At 41.9% G+C, this 17,367-nt stretch overlaps 1 protein-coding gene across 1 annotated transcript; it reads right to left on the reverse strand.

Annotated features, from left to right (window-relative positions):
• Window positions 1–1,171: 1,171 nt before the first annotated feature.
• LOC141790206 (plasma membrane calcium-transporting ATPase 1-like) lies at window positions 1,172–14,897 on the reverse strand. Its single transcript, XM_074669908.1, has 20 exons — window positions 14,819–14,897; window positions 12,295–12,556; window positions 11,797–11,994; window positions 11,148–11,405; window positions 10,570–10,695; window positions 10,017–10,148; window positions 9,420–9,575; window positions 7,897–8,111; window positions 7,400–7,642; window positions 5,640–5,881; window positions 5,322–5,559; window positions 4,986–5,165; window positions 4,560–4,647; window positions 4,325–4,431; window positions 3,689–3,880; window positions 2,992–3,205; window positions 2,677–2,888; window positions 2,497–2,604; window positions 2,175–2,360; window positions 1,172–1,329 (listed from the first exon to the last, which is right to left on the reverse strand). Exons 2-20 carry the CDS (start codon window positions 12,488–12,490, stop codon window positions 1,210–1,212), a joined length of 3,411 nt encoding a protein of 1,136 aa, XP_074526009.1. The 5' UTR covers window positions 12,491–12,556; window positions 14,819–14,897; the 3' UTR covers window positions 1,172–1,209.
• Between the last annotated feature and the right edge of the window lie 2,470 nt (window positions 14,898–17,367).

Below are 17,367 nucleotides of genomic sequence, written 5' to 3' on the forward strand. Positions count from 1 at the left end.
GCTAGCCTAAACTGTAAATATTGTCTTTGGTATTTTCCCAATGGTGGCTTTAACCTTTCCAGTGTTGCTGAATCAGTGACTCTGATAGAGGAATTGAGTAAATTGTGAACTGTCAAGCATATTTATGAGTGTGGCTCATTTCTGGCACTAATAAATACACAAATGAAGTTGTGAATGAAGTAAAGCGTTTTCTGTTTTCAGATAAACTTTTCTCCCACATAAGAATTTCACAGGATGAAACAAAAATTGTTTCAGACTCTTAAACATCTATGAGGTTATATTTGAGCCACCAGAAACTGAATTTGAACTAGAATATTGAATTTGAAAAGCATGATGTGAAATGAAATTCAATGTTTTATTATTGATTTTTTAATTGATTTGTTCTATTTTTTGAATTTGAAATTGTATTTCACCTATGAAAATTCAACTTTTTATCCTTTAAATTCAAAAACACAGAAAAACTCAATTTTTTTTTACACTTAAAATTAAAAAAACACAGAAAAACTCAACTTTTTTTTACACTTTAAACTCAGAAACACAGCATTCAATTTTAATTCACAAAAGGCAGATTCAGTTTAAAATTCAATTTCAATTCAGAGCTCAACCATTGTGTCATTTTGTGCCTTCAAGGGAGACTAATCGAGCGCAGACTGGCTGACAGCCTCTGCATATCTGCATAAAACCACATAAAACCCTTCATCCCCCTACAATAACTACCCTGTACAAATAGCCACATGCTGCGGCACAGCCCCTCCCCCCTTGTTGAAGACTGTCTGAAAAGATTGTATGCTTTTATAAAATCTGTTTTTAATGTTTTCTTAAGTGACGTTTAATGTTTTCTTAAGCTTAAGTGACAACTTAAATAGTTGGAGAATCCAGGCCATAAGATGGCAAGGAAGTGCAGTCAAAACAGGTCCTCCTCACAGCATCTTTAATAACTTTTATTTAAACATATTTTTGAACAAGAGAAGAAACAAAAAGAAAGAAAGAAAGAAAGACAGAAAGAAAGAAAGAAAGAAAGAAAGAAAGAAAGAAAGAAAGAAAGAAAGAAAGAAAGAAAAAGAAAGAAAGGAACAGTACGTGAACAACATCTCCAACATCTTTTCAAACAATTGAACAGTCAAACAAGAAAGAAAGAAAGGAACAGGCTTTGAACAGAGAGTGCAGAGAACAGAGAACAGGGAGTTTTTCAGGTCTGGGGGCGGGGCTTCACATGGGGGTCCCCTCAGGGATGGGGACCTTGGGGTGGCCCATGGACTTGTGAACAACCCTGTGTGTTTGCAGCCCTTCATGAGACAAGCCATCTCTGAAGGAGTTCATCACATGGATCTGAGGAAGAAAAAGAAACAGAGTTAAGATCAGGTCTGGCTTTGGCCTTCTGTACATGACTAAACTCTAGCAACAATGCCCAACACACAGTTAAGACCAGTGATCCCAGCTACAGCCAAACAACAAACCTCAACAAACCAGCTAGCATGTCAGCTTTAGCAACTGAACAAAACATGCTAACCACTTTGAACTAGTTCACAATTTTACATTTAAAGTTTTTAAAAAAAAATTATTTTAAATTTCAGCAACTGGAGGTGAGACAGGTGATCGTGGAGTGTTTGCAGCATTTAGCCTGTTCTCTTTATGAAGCTTAGAGAAAGTTCAGTCAGGAAGACTGGGTGCTCACACTCTTCTGTTCCTTCACTTACTCTTTCCCGCTTCTCTCTATCAGCTGATCGGGGAAGTGTCAACTTTTCTTTCTCTCCAATCACAGCCACTCCGCTTCTCCTCTTTCATAGCTGTCAAATTTTAAATGCCATCTCTTCTGCTTGTCAGCTGTCTTCAGGCTTTCCTCACGACCCTCCTTCTCCCTGGGAACCTCCAGTCTCCATCGCTCAGTTCTGCTCCTCAGCCCACAATACTCATTATTCATAACGCCTTTGTACCCCCTACATTGATAATTTTGCTTAACCCTTGATGAGTCTAACTGCCAAACTTTTCTTTGCATTTATTCATTAAATCTGTTGTAACTCTTTCTGGTGTATAAGTCTGTCCTGATTGAAATACTAATGTCCACAAACAGCTCTTACTATTTGAAACAATCCTTGTTAGAATTCATCATTTTGATGAGAATAAAGATGGCTGGATCACCTGTTCGGATTTTTCTGTCAAGGGAAAAACCATACCTGTGTCTGAATGCGGTTGAGGCCACGGCACCAGAGCACATGGCTCTTCCTCATCTCAGCATCATCAACCTCGTCTGGATCCCTCATCTCCTGTGGCTCATCTTCAGGGCTGTCTGGCCTCTGCGTCCTGCGAACTACTGCTGTCTTCAAAGACTTGAGCCAGCTTGTGGGGATGCTGGACACCAGCTGAGAGGGGGACAACACAAATATTCTGTCCTTATCAGACACAACAGGTTTCTGTTGATGCTGACTGTGACATCACTCCTCTTAATAGGATGATTTCAAATCTCCTATCAGCTATGAAAAACAGTCTGGGTCTCACCTGTCCCCACAGGAGGCTGCCAAGGCCCAGGACAACACACCACAGCCACTGCATTGCATTCAAACTCACACAGCTGAATGGTTTACCTCCAAACTGCACAATGATGACCTGATAGAGAAAGAAACACCTCATGAGCCATGCTTTCACCAGGTCACACAGTGAACGCTCTTCACAGATTACCTGCACCACTAAGGTTCCCAGAATGATGGAGCAGAAGATGGGGTTGTTGAAGACCCCTCGAAAGACATTCCTCTCGTCATGAATCTTGCGAGCGTTGAATTCGTTGAAGATCTGCATCAGGACAAACGTGTTGAATATGATGGTGTAGTGCTCAGAGGGCGGTGCGTGAAGTGGGGCGTTCCTGCCGCTGTCGATGTGGAGTAATTTCTCACCTGTGGGCAGGAGTGAGGAGGAATCATCAACAGGTTCAGAGAGCACCATCATCCCAAAGTTTAAACCATTTACAATATTTCATTTAAAGGTGTAGTCACCTACCAACAAAGAGCAGCGTGAAAATGACGGTCAGCTGGTAGATGGCATGTCCAAAGATGTTCTTCATCATGGTAAAGGAAATGAGAGGCTTCTTGCGGCCGTAAGGGTTTCTGAGCAGCAGCGCCTCAGTTGGCGGCTCTGTGGCAAGAGCCAACGATGCAAAAGTGTCCATGATGAGGTTGACCCACAGCATCTGCACGGCTTTCAGAGGAGAGTCCTGGAAACACACACACGCCTCGTTTATGTGAGCCAATGCAGAATCAGAATACGATAAATCAGTCGCCTTTATTCGCCGAGTATCTCAAGAACACAAGGAATTTGACTCAGACTCTCTCTGTACAATTATTGTAAATACACATTTGATATGACAAAAATAGAATAAACTAGAGCTTAAGTGGTAGGAAGAAAAAATAAAGATAATTTTAATGATAATAAAAAACTTTGTTAAGAGAAGAACAAATAAAGATATACTCATTTAAGTTAAAATAAAACATAATATTAAACTAGTGCACTGAAAGGATGTGAAAGAACACTTTTCTTGTTCAAACGTAGACCCAAATAGGATTGATTAAAGTCTGAACCATCCTCTCCTCTAGAGCCATCACTGCCAGTTTGGACTGACCTATCAGACTGTCAAACATTACTGCTGTTTGTTTCCTTCCAGCCTGTAGGTGGACTAGAGGAGTCTCATGGCTCTGACCTGGGTGATGCAGGCTCCAGTGAAGGCCACGATGACAGCGACCACGTTGACAGTCAACTGGAACTGCAGGAACTTGGAGATACTGTCGTAGACATTTCTGCCCCACATCACAGCTTTCACAATGCTGGTGAAGTTATCGTCAGTCAGGATGATGTCAGACGCTTCCTTGGCCACATCTGTCCCAGCGATGCCCTGCAGAACAAAACATGCAGGTGAGCTAAAATATTGGTCAAATCAAGCCTGAGCTACAAGCTAAATATTCATTAGGATGCAGCCTTAGGGCAAGGTCTAACCAGCCACTCGTACTGTGCTGAACTCAAGGACGACTGCAACCCCCTGCAACCCCCTGCAACCCCAGTGGACCCTTGAGACTGGGATCTGAAGTGAAAGCACACCTCTCCCAAGTGTGCCAAAGCCAAGGAAGTGTACTGAACAAGGACGTGTACGGTGCCTGAGTGTGGTATGAAGTGGTCACACTGGCCAAACAAACTGGACTTTAGGGTTGAAATGTGCTGAGGCACAGCATGGAAGGCCAGGGTGACCCCCTAGATATCAGGTAAACATTAGTTTGGTCTGATAACTACTTAAAACCTCCTAGCTGAATGTTTACAGAGGAAGCCATGTTGGGATAATCACCATGGCAAAGCCAACATCTGCTTTCTTGAGGGCGGGACCATCATTAGTTCCATCTCCAGTCACAGCAACAACCTGCCTCTGCTCCAGAGCGGTGCTGTCGATGATACCTGAGACAGAGGACGACAATCAGCAACAGAAGACGTTCAGGACTGACAATGACATAAACATTAGAGGCTATAAAACAGTGTTTGGCAGTTTTCTGTGAATAAACTGAGCTGGATGAACTGTGTCCAACCTTTCACCAGAGTGTATTTGTCTGTTGGAGAAGATCTAGCAAGGACTCTGAGTTTGGGCCAAATCCTATCGATGCGCTCCTGCTCAATCTGCAGGAAAGACAAAAGATGTAATGAGGTGTTGGAGTAGAAAAACTGTGGAGCAGTCTGTGGGGGGGCAAAAATAAGAAAAAGAAACTGAGAGATTGTGATCCTGGTGTAAGATATTTGAAAAAGATGTCTGCTGCGATACATCAGAAACATTTCTCATTTTTCAGAAACTCAGTCTGTTTTCAATGCAGGCTAAAAAAACGAAAACTTAGGAGGGTGCAGCCTTCCTGACCATCAAAATACGGAAACGCAGAATAAGCCATGAAGCGTTCCATCTTTTAGGGGCTTTAGTGTTGGGCAGACACGGCTGTCCCTGTGGTGTATTGTGGCTGTCTGACCTCTCCCATGGGGTTGCGAATCCTTTGGTTGAACTCTTTGCCCTCCATACACAGGAAGTCATCTCCAGGTCGCAGGATGCCACATTTGACGGCGATGGCTCGGGCAGTAATTATGTTGTCCCCGGTCACCATTCGCACTGTGATCCCGGCCTGCTGGCATTTTCTGATGGCCTCTGGGACCTGATGAGAACAGCACAGTAAAAAAAAATAAAGGCTGATTAATGGTGAGGCTCACAAAGACTCCTGGACACAACAATGAAGACAAAAACTCTCCCTTGACTACAGCTTGAGATTTTGTGAGATTTTGTTATTGTGGTACAGACACGGCACACACACCTCAGGCCTCACAGGATCCTCGATGCCGACCACTGCGATGCAGGTGAGTCCAGTAAGAATGTTGGCTTCATCGCTCCAGTCGGGCTCGCCTTCAGAGGCAGGGAAATCTCTGTAGGCCAGGCAGATGGTCCTCAGACCATCTGAAGCCATGGGCTCTATCACCTTCTTCACCAGCTCCTCTCTGTGCTGATGTTTGAAGGGTTTGTCATCACCACTTTCCTCGAGGATCTTACAGCATCTGTAAACACAGAAAAGAGTCAAAGACTGTTTCCCTCCAACAGTGCAGAGCAGGTGAACAATGAGCATCCCTGAACCTACTTCCTGAGCAGGATCTCAGAGGCCCCCTTGCTGTACATTCGATAGCTGCCATCGGAGTTCTTGAGCACAGTGCTCATGGACTTCCTCTCAGAGTTGAAGGTGTAGACCTTGAACAGTTTCTCCTCAGGGATTTCGTCGCGTACTGTCTGGTAGTCCCGATGTAGGTCCAGGGTGAGCCCCAATAAGGCACATTCAGTCTTGTTTCCTATTTGCCGAGGAAGCCCACCTCTTTTCTCTGGAGGCTGCAGGAGGCAGAAGCAGAGTGGATGTCACTAAAGTCAAAACGTGTCTCATTGTGTTTTTAATTCCTGCCTCTTTAACGTATAAGTATATATGTGGAGATTACAGGAAGCTGTGAAGTTTAAAAAATAACAGTGATATATCAGCATGCTAGATGGACTAAAGGATAAAGAGAAAGTATCTGAAGACGATGTCAGCCAAGTCTTCATCATTTACAAAGAGGGCTTAAAGGTTATTGTTCTATCAATTAAGACGATGAAAATTATTTCTTGCTGCAGTCGAAGCAAAAAAGGGATGGAATAAAAACTGGTGAAATGCTGTTTTTGGTACTTGATCAGCCTCATATGCATCCTACTAGTCTCTCCTGTACTCTGATCTGTGCTGTGAATCCAGGATCCAGTGATCAGATGGGTCCTAAGCTTCTTTGGCAGCAGTTCAAACTAGTGCTGTCAGGCGATTAAAAAAAATTATCTAATTAATTACAGGATTTGTAATTAATTAATCTAATTAATTGCATTTTAATCTCATATCTGCTTAAGGTCCCAAAATAAAGAATTTGAATTCCAGGACATTAAAATTACATTAAAAGACATTTAAAAATAAGGTGGGAATATATACAACACATTGTAGGTACCCTGAGGCATAAGGAACACATGAAAAAAGTGTTATGGTTCTATCTTTACAAAATCTACACAGTCCTGCACCTAAGATAAGCTGATTTGATTTTTAGGACATTTTTTTTGCTTCTGTTCACATTTTTACGCGATGTGGACTCAATTTTCACTGCAATATGAACTTCTATACTTCTATGAGGTCAGGAGAACCAGGGCTAAAGGCTAAAAACTGTGAGGAACTATGTACAAAACACTTAATTCAAGTCTCAGATCAAAGAAAAGTGAAGTATTTTCGGTTTAACATGCTCTGAACACACAAACTGTTGCTGATTGGTGCAGAGCAGCCCCAAGCTGAAATATGACACCAGGAAGATGGAAGGAAATTTTCAAAGAATTCTTTAGATTTAAATACGAGACATTTTTCTATTATTCAGGGGTTGTTTGATGCAGTAAAGAGTGTAAAATTACCTGTTTTTTTACAGAATTGAGATAGAGCAAACGGTTGATTTTCTGTAGATTTTCAAAAAGGACGTGTGAATAAACGAGATGTGGATGGCAGTCCCCTTAAGCGCGCTCTCTCTTCCCCCGGTTCAAAGCATGTTGCACGGTGTGATACATTCAGGGACCGTCGGAAATTTGAAAATCTGACGAGAATACCACTTTTTTCATGTAGGACAAACGGTTTGTAAATGCTAGACATTTGAAAATAAGTGCGTCTTCGAACGCCTCGTGGGTTTGGGATCCAGATAAATCTGCGTTAATTTTTGTGACGCGTTAATTTGCGTTGTAATTAATCAATCTAATTAACACGTTAAAATGACAGCCCTAGTTCAAACCATCCCTCACTTTAGGCCAAATGCTTAAATCACGGTGCTTCCTGAATGGAAGGCTTTTTTTACAGCCTACCATAATCTTGGTGGTGTAGGCGCAGTTGACCCCAATTCCTTGGACGAGCAGGTCCAGGATCTTGGCAGGTATCCGGTCCGGTTCTGGCACCCTTTTACAGAAGCATTCTGCCATGTAGGCCTGCACCACAGTCATGCGGTTCATAGTTAGGGTGCCTGTCTTGTCAGAGCAGATTGCTGTGGCGTTTCCCATCGTCTCACAGGCGTCCAAGTGGCGGACGAGGTTGTTGTCTTGCATCATTTTCTGGAATGAGACAATAGTAGTGAAGAGGGCTTTAATCTGCACGAATCGAAAAGTTGTCAGAAGGAACAATATTTGATCAGGGATTGTCTTGAATGAGACAGACAGAGCCCTCTAGCACTTTTGTAGACTTCATCCAGAATAACTGTAACCTTCTAAAATCACATATTAAGAGACAAAGGATAAGAACTTGATCAGCCTCAGTGTATTCAGGTGGTCGACTAAAAAAGGACTATACAGTCCTTGAGTAGACAGACCTTGACTGAGTAAGCCAGGGAGATGGTGACAGCTAAAGGGAGACCTTCAGGCACAGCCACGACCAGCACGGTCACACCAATGATGAAGAACTTGACCAAAAACTGCACGTAGATGGGCACACACGCTTTTGACCAGGGAACGCCCTGAATCCAGAAGGTATCGATGGCAAAGCGAGCGATGAGGATGAGGACGGTCAGAGATGACATACACAGTCCTGTACATGAACAATGAGAGGAGAGTTACATTTCACACAAACTTTATAGCCCATCAAAATGGACTTAGGGCAGGGTACATCTGCAACACAGGTGGTGAGAGTGAGCTCAAGTCAAATTATACCTCAATGCCTTTCAAGCTTTAAATTCAATGAAAGCAAAACTTTGACTGGCCCCTGTCATCATCACAATCTAAAACCAGCATCGCTGACTCCATCCTAGAAATCAGTTGTGGGGTTGACTTGAGCTTAGCTCATGGTAGGACAGAGCTACAGGTGAAGGTTACTCACAAATGGGAGAAACTGAAACATGCTTTCGTACCTGCTGCATGAAGCCAGGTAAGTGTGCGGCCAAGTTATATTGTCACAAGAGCTCAAGCCATGAGTGTCACTGTGAAAATATTTTTTTACTGATGCAGCCTCTAACTGCGGCTCATATTGACACCTTGTGGATAAAAATGTCGATCTATCAGATTAAAGCGAGAAATACTTAAATATGCTGCAAATTACACTCCTGCATTTTTGTTTCACATATGACAAAACAACACAACCTTTGTTGATTAATGTGCTGTTATTCAAGACAAGATTTAAGTAAGATTTCTACCCTTAGAGTCCTCAAATCAGTGTCACATTTTAGTAAAGCTAGAATTTTACAGTGTCTCAGGACTGAGTTCTTGTTTTTGAAAGGATCAGAATCAGAAATACTTTATAAATCCCAGGGGTAAATTCAGTAATACTCTAAAGATTTTCAGCTTAGTAGCAACCACAACAGGTCCAGTAAAACCAGGAGGTGACAGATAATTTTAGGCCACTTAAATAAGGTCAGGGTGATAAAAGGGAAGCAAATCACTGGTTCCAGAAGTGATGTGGTGTTCAGCTCCTACATGTGAGAAACATTCATTCATTCATTCATTTCCTATGTCAGTCATCCTGTTCAGGGTCGCAGGTGGCTGGAGCCTATCCCAGCTGTCCTGAGGCAATAGGTGGGGGACACTCTGGACCAGTCGCCAGTCTATCTCAGGGCTGACACATGAGGACAGACAACCTTTCACACACACACTCACATCCTACTGACAGTTTTAGTGAACCTGACGAGCATGTTTTTAGACTGTGGGAGGAAGCAGGAGTATCCGGAGAGAACCCACACATGCACAGGGGTACACGCAAACCCCACAAAGAAAGGTCCACCAGGCCGAGCGGGGTCCAAACTTAGGGCCTTCTTGCTGTTAGGCAGCAGTGCTAACCGTTGCACCACCGTGCAGCCCATGTGATAAAGATCTCTGCATCATTTTTGTGTTTTTATCTTCATACCTGCTTTACCAATCTGCACAGTCAGTTTGTTCAGCTTTCCCTGTAGGACCGACTTCTCCTTCTTTGGTGGAGCTTTCTGCTCCTTTTCCACTCGACCCATTTCTGCGTCCTCTTCAAGAGGCTGCGTCTCAACAGGGGCTCCATCCGTGTCTTTTCCTACAGAGGGCAAAAAGAATCAAGCAAAACATTCATCTGCTCGAGAACAAACCATCACAACTTCAACAGACAATTCACGCCAAGCAAAGTTAACAGCTATATGGCCCAACCGTTATACGAGACTGATGCCAGGTTTAAAATACCAACTCATTCAAAATAAAGAGCCAAGGTACAAAAAAAGAGAGCGACGGCTGGTGATCCTAAACTAACGTGGGAACCAGCTGCTTTTGGCAGGTTGTTGAAAAGTAAAATGATAAAAAAAGGTTCATTTCTACTCATTTCATCTGGTCTAAGCCAGTCACTTTACAGTGCTGCTACATTACTCCTCTTTAGTTTTAAAGACTTGCACCAAAATTTAAGCTCTAGTCAATAAAACAGGACGAGATGAGATAACGAGAAGTCATAGAGAGAAGTCTGATCTTGTTTCTATGATGATCTTACTTTTGTTGTTGTCCTTCATCTCCCCATCACCTTCTTCACCGGCACCAAGCAGCATAAAGATGATTCCAGTCTGAGAGTTGACACCAACAGCAGTGACCAGCATCTTACCAGAGCCCTCCATCACATGGGTACCTGAGAGCAGGAGAGAGGAGCTACAATGTTGTATTACTGTCCAAAGGTAACAAACCACATTATGAGTACATCAGAGTTTTTTTCAGGGCATCCTTCTTCTGCTGCTGTGTTTAGATTCTGCAACACAAATGTGTTAACTCATCTACTCAAAAAATGAGGGTCTACAAAGGGCAGGCTGTAAGGAAAGCTAAGTCCCGTTAAGCAAATGAAATGGAACTGACATGTTGTACAAAAAAAACACCACGATGATACTCATGTTTAACTACTCCTCAGAATACCAGTGTGCAGGTGTGAAAACAAAAAAGATACTGAAATCTACCTGAGAATTTACTTCAGAAATTGTTTGTGAGAGCTGAAAGTTATAGATCAGGTCATTAAGGACTTAACAGATGATTTAGATAAATAATACTAATAGAGGCACCTGACAGCAACATGGGGTCTTTGTCCAGAGTCTTCTTGACATGGTCTGACTCTCCAGTCAGAGAGCTCTCATCAATCTTCAGATCGTTGCCCTGAATCAACACACCGTCAGCAGGAAGGAGGTCACCTGGAACACAAACACTTCAATGACTGCAGGCCATCACCAGGCCATGTTACATCACCAACACAACACCTGTGGGTCATATTACAGCTAGAGCAAATCCAAACAAAAACAGTGATTTGATCTTCATCATCATTTCTGAATTTCAGGAAAAAGTGGTGATCAAGGTTTCTTTCAGGGTTACTGATACGACTTTCCAGTTGTATGGTGACAACTCAGTTCTACAATTCAAAAACTCAGCAGCCTGGTGCCTGGGCCTGAGGTTTTACTGTCATGTTGGCACTGGACCAATTTTAGGATGAATTAGTGATTAACTAGTTATAGCACCAGGTTAAATATCATAGTTACAGGATTATTGAATAGACCGGAGGTGCATCCTCAAAAGCACAACACTTATGCTGTGACTTTGGAACAGTTGTGAGCACTTGGATGAATAAGCAGATGCTCTGGGTCTTTACCATATTTAACATGAGCGATGTCTCCCACCACTATCTCAGCCACGTTGAGCTGGATCACCTTCCCGCCTCTGACCACCGTGAACTTCTGCTCCTTCTCGATACGGCTCTGAAGGCCACGGAACTGCCTCTCTTTGCTCCAGTCATTAAAGGCCGTCACCAGGACCACACACACCACTGACAGCAGGATGGCAGCCCCCTCAATCCACCCGGCCTCCGCTTCACCCTCCTCGTGCACACCTCCAGCGGCACTGCCACAATCTGAATGAGGATGAAACAGAATACAGTTTAAGTTTCAGTGACAGTGTCAATGTTTGTGGAGATTTTCTTTGCAGCAGATCAACCCCCTGTATTCATCAAGCTTAATGTTACAGCCATCTTGTGTTAAAGGGACAGATCAGCTAACCAAAAGTTTCTTTGTGGCAGACAAATATTACAGGTAGTTGGCCCAACTCAGCCACAAACTTTGGCCCCCCAATTCAAGAGCAGACAAAGAGAGAAAAGCACAGAAATGTTATGACCTGATCAAATGATTGCTCTGCCAATGCATCATCACCATAAATGATCCTCTCCAAAGCAAGAGGCTAGCTCAAAAACAAGCCAATGGCCGAGATACACAAAGAGCAACCCTTAAGTGTGTAGATAAACTTACTCTGTCTGTTACCGTCTGGTGGACTGTAAAAAGAAAGGCCCAATGAAACTATGGCTGCCAAAACCAGGATGATTAGTGTCACGTCCTGCAGAGCCTCCCAGACGAGCTGCAGGAAGGTTTTTGGCTTTTTAGGAGGTATGAGGTTCTGTCCAAACTCCTGTTTTCTTCGGTTGATGTCTTCTGCGCTTCCTTTCAAACCTGAAAAAAGGAGACAAAGCATTAAAACATGTCCTCTGATCAATCCAACATACATAATGGGTGACTCACACCACAATACATGCATGAAACTACAAGGGGAAAATCCAACATTGACAGTCAGCAGTTATCCAACATTACAATAGTTATCTCAATATAATGACCCTTAAGTGTCCCCATTGAAAACACAACGTCCAGCTGCTTTTAGAGTGAAAAAAAAGATCAATCTTTCATGCCAGGCCTGATCTTGTTGTGATACATCTCTTTTGACATATTGTCCAGCACTATCCTGAACATATTTACCATCAACTGGTGACGTCCTCAATCTTGCACAGAGTCCATTAACATCTCCATAAAGCTCTTGGATCTTGGTCACAGCTTCTGGTCCCCTGTGCTCCATGAGTAAGCGAAGCTCCTGGAGTGAGCATCTGAACCCTGCTCCATGGGGGGCCTCACCACGTCGGCCACGTTTGGCCCCTCGGGAAGAGTGGCTGGCCATGTCTCCTTTTCAGGGACTTTTGCAGGGGCCTTCCAAATAAACACTGGCTCAGTGGGTACTCTGTGACTGCATGGGGAGAAAATGAATAATTACTGAGATACTGTGAGACTGCCATTCCATACTGTAGTCAACTTATTACACAAAGGACCCTCATTCACTTTAAAGTCAAAACTGGCTACATGTATTGTTTACACTCCAAAGTTCATTTTTATCATAAAGGAAAGTTTTTGCACACCAGTATTTTAGGTGATACGGTTTATAACATTATACAGTTTAAGACATCTTTTTCTAAATTTCATTCATCTGATAGTTAATACTTAAAACAAGCTGAGAGAGAAGCAACAGAGCTAAGATAGAAATAACACGATCAAACCTCCCCCAAAGTTTGTCCAAAACAAATATCTGTGTGTGGCGGTTAGTGTGTAAATTAAAAGCATTTATATTCGTTCTTCACAGGTTGTGACCTCTGTGCTTTCGGCTGTAATCTGGAATATTGCAGATTGGCATTTGCATTATAGCATTTCAGTCAGAGCTATCATGACCTTTGACCCTGTGGTCTAAAAATACCAACCCAGCAGTGATTCAAGCACTCAATAGACAGATCATCTAGATCATCTGGTGACTGGTCAAGTCCAAGACCTTCACCAATCTCAAGTCAGAGCTCTGAAACCACATTATTTACAGACTTCAAGTTCTACATGTAATATGCACATATCTGCATTTTTTCTCTTTTAGGAAGTGTGAGCCAGAGACTCATGTAGAGTGAATTATAGATCCAAACTGTGCAAAATATGAAAGTCTGGAAATATTCTTGTATGACTGCAATGCCCCTTAGTGATCAGAAGTTGTCAACACAAAGTAAAAGCTTGGGCAACTTTGTGTTCCAAAGATACTGATAAAAACAAAATATGTCACATAACTGGGGTTGACGAGAAAAACAAACATTTTAAAAACGGAAAAGTGAGACTACAGAGGAGAAAAGGACAGGAGCAGGTTGGTATCCGGAGTTACGCATCTACCAATCCTGTGCGCAACCCAGTCCACACAGTTGATCGTGACATTGGTCAACATAGCGGACTGACACAGAGGTATTTAAACTTGGTATTTATCTGAAACTTAACTATTTTTTAGATTTCAGTCAGGGCCACTTTGTCAAAAATAAACTTCATTAACTTGCACAATTTTCATTTGGCGGTATGGTTCTGTTCTGGGACTCCCTGCTCTTCCACACGCTTGCGTGGAAAGCCTGAGGCAGGAAGAGCACACCTTCCTGCCCATCATGAGCCATCACGAACACATAAACAGGGAGCGCAGCAGCAAAAATAAAAACCCAGACAGAGCAGAGCACACATGAATAAAATAACAGGAGGAGCTGGGGTGGAGGTGGGTTGTGAAGTGCCAGCAGAGGAAGCAGGAAGTAGGTTTGACAGGAGCAGCTTAAATAGCCCGCTCTAAAAGCAGTTTTCCAATAGGAGGTGGACACTGGAGTCAGCCGAGCCATCAGCTGATCTGCACTGATGATGACAGCTATGTTGTTAGAGCTTGACGTCGTGACCTGCCTGAACTAACGCTAGGCTTAATTTTTGGCCGTTAATCATCCCCGACAGAATAAGTCTGTTGTTGTAGGAATATATCGGGGCTGAAAAACTTAAACGTTGGGTCCCGTTGGTGTCTGTAACTTGTTTTTGCATTTATCTATTAGTGAATCGAAATACTGGCAGGTTACTGAGTTAAATTTGCCGATTCTCACACAACGTCACTGCAGCTAACGTCCCATTAGCATAACGGTTTTTACATTTCAGCACTTCTACACAGTATATCTGATGTTAAAATAGGTCAATACTCGATATCTTTTTAAAAATCAAGCCTTTTCATTAAATTTTATAATAAATTACAGTTGAACTGAGTTTAGGGAAACTTTATCAATACCTGACAGACAAAAAGATTATGGCTGCTTTCTGTTAGACCAACGTTAGCCAATGTGCGCTAACTAACAGGGCACAGGCCTTTGACGTTAAAAGGCGCCAATGACAACGGACTGGTGTAATCAAGACTACTGTAATTACATCTAATTAGTTTCCGTAAACATACTTAATATGAGGTTTAGTTCTTAGTTACTTATATTCAGCCCAACGTTGAGAGTTGGAAAAGGGAGACAGAGTATGTCTGCTTTTTTTAGACAAACGTTAGCCAATGTGAGCTTACTAAGCACAGGCCTCTGACATTAGGAGGCGCCAATGACAACGGACTGGTGTAATCACAATTACTGTAATTATATCTTATTAATTAACGTAAACATACTTTATATATGGTAAAATTTATTCTTACCTTGTATTCTGCGCAACGTCGACGGTTTAAACAGCTCTAATAATGGGAAAATTTAATATAACTTCGTGGAGCGATTGGGAAACCCCGTAGAATGATTTCGATGATGTCAAACTAATCCAGGGCTCTGATTGGTGAAAACTGTATGATGACGTTTTTTTTTTAATGAAATAAGGACATAAATTATATATATATTTATTATTGTCTTCAAAAAATACATTTTCTTGATCGTTCACATATTGTCAACCTTGGCTTTTAATATGGAAATGTAAACTGCTTAAATATTTAGCTGTTCATCTGAATAGACACCCTCAAGACCATCTGAAATGTACTAACCATATTCTACCAGAAAACTTGCAAAGTAGAGTACTATTAGTTATAATTTTAGGAGATACTTAGGGAAAATGGCTCAAAACACGGTGCAAGAAAACACTGAAAATACAGGACAAAGAGTCAAAAAAGCTACAACTGCTTCAAAATCAAAACTTCCCAACTGTTTTCGTTAACGCTTTAGTGTGTGAAGCGGTCTATGGCCATGCTCTTCCCACATTAAAAGAGTGTACCACTGCATGTAAACAATGGAAAAACATCTCTGACAGCCAACAGAGGTGACAGCATAATACACTAAAGATGTTGTGAATTTAACAATCTGCTCTCCCCCTGAGCTTGGGGCCAGATTTGCTGATGTGGTGGAGGGGATGACAGGCTGCGCTTCACGGTTGTTGGGAAAGTTGAGGGACGCCCAGAGGAGACGCCGTGCTTTCATTTGCAGCGACCTGCCACTGCCAGTAGAGGGCGTCAGAGGAGCAGCAGAGGGCTCCTGAGGACGACTGAATAAAAACAGTCACTAATTGATCTGCAAGAAATTAGAAGAAAACCAAACTTGCCTCTTACACTGTATAAATCATGAGTTGAAGTTCAACAACTGTTTATTTGTAACATCTCGCTAAACGACATTTGGACTGTGCAGAGGCTACTTGTAAAAAAAAAAAATAAAGCTCTGTTAGGATAAGAAACATCTGGGGCTAAAATGTTTGCATGTCAAAACAGTCTGAATATAAAAAACAATCTGAATAAATTCCCAGGACAGAGGATTAGGGCAACGTTAAAAACAGTTAATTTAAAGATAAATCTCATAAATTTACGAGAATACAATTGTAGATTTTTTTTTATTTATTTTTTTTAAGTCATAAATTTAACTTGAAAGCCTATCAGGAAAGGGCCTATATAAAATGAGGACCATGGAGCACCTTGTGAAGTTATACCTGGGTAAAGGTTTTCCAGATAAGGAATTAGTTCATCTTTTGGCACATCAGCATAGTTGTAATAAGTATGATCATACTTGTGACAATGTTATGGTGCAGCCACACAAGCCAGTTAACAGGGAAACAGTGCCAAATGAATCCACAGTGCAAAGAAAAAAAATCCTTTTTACCAACAAGTGAACTGTACTGAAGACTGAGGGCTTCTGTGCTGTCCGTGGTGCTGAACTGCCTTAGTTTGTCATGTTATAACATGATATGATATATGTAATATAGCATTATATGTGATAGATAATAGTATTTTTAAGGAGGCAAGAAAATTAAGCAGAGTTGAGACCAAAGCCTGGGACCACAGCCATCTGTAAAACTTGTAAAGGTTGCACACCAACATTTTATCTGACAAGAACAAAGTAAGGAAAGATAAAGAAAAACCTGTAAAAATTACACATTAATAGCATTACATCATAAAAATCTTAAATCTTCGAATAACAAGTAACAGCAAGCAAGACATACACGTGTTACAGTAGCTCCAGCTTCACTTACACATATCTTCTTACTATATCAATGAGGACCTTAATCCTGTTTTAAAAACCGGTTGGTTCCACGTTCACAGCATTGCCAAAGAGTCCAGAAATGTCTGAGTGCTGCTGTGCACATTTATTTTCAGCTGTGTCAGGGTTGACCCCACTTCCTGGTGGTATAGCCTTAGCTTCTGCAGCTTCTGGCAAACAATCTGCTGGCAGTTTCTTTGGGCATCCACCCAGAGCCAGATGATTTGGAATATCCTTGAATAAAATAAGCAAATGAAAACACAAATCATCAACGTGTTAAGGTTTGAGTAATTAGCATATCACCATCAAACATATCCGTTGAAGTTGCCATTATAAAATGGAGCACCTACTGAAACATGACGGAGGAAATAAATAAACTTACCCCTCACATGGACTGTTTGAGATTCTCCCCTCTGGCAGGAGGCTGTGGTCCATCAGAACCAAAACATCACGCCATAAAAACAGTTTCTTCCAATCTGCAGTCAGTCTCATCAATAAGGCCCCTGTGTCAGGAACAACAGAGCAGGAAACAAGAGGTGGAGGACCCAATTGCAGATTCAACCAAAAAATGTTTATCTAAAGTGGCCACTTATTTAAGCTATGCTTACCGACAATAGCCCAGCCTTTTATAGCCAGCTTAGTGGATTACCCCTGAGAAAACACAAGGGAAAACAGAAAGAATAACTTCGATTAACTCAGGTAACACAGAAACACTAATCAGGAATCAAAAGGAACAATT

The sequence above is a fragment of the Halichoeres trimaculatus genome, unplaced genomic scaffold (assembly GCF_033239565.1).
Source record: "Halichoeres trimaculatus isolate MK-OKI-2021-1 unplaced genomic scaffold, fHalTri1.1 fHalTri1_scaffold_5, whole genome shotgun sequence".
NCBI classification, from domain to species: Eukaryota; Metazoa; Chordata; class Actinopteri; order Labriformes; family Labridae; genus Halichoeres; species Halichoeres trimaculatus.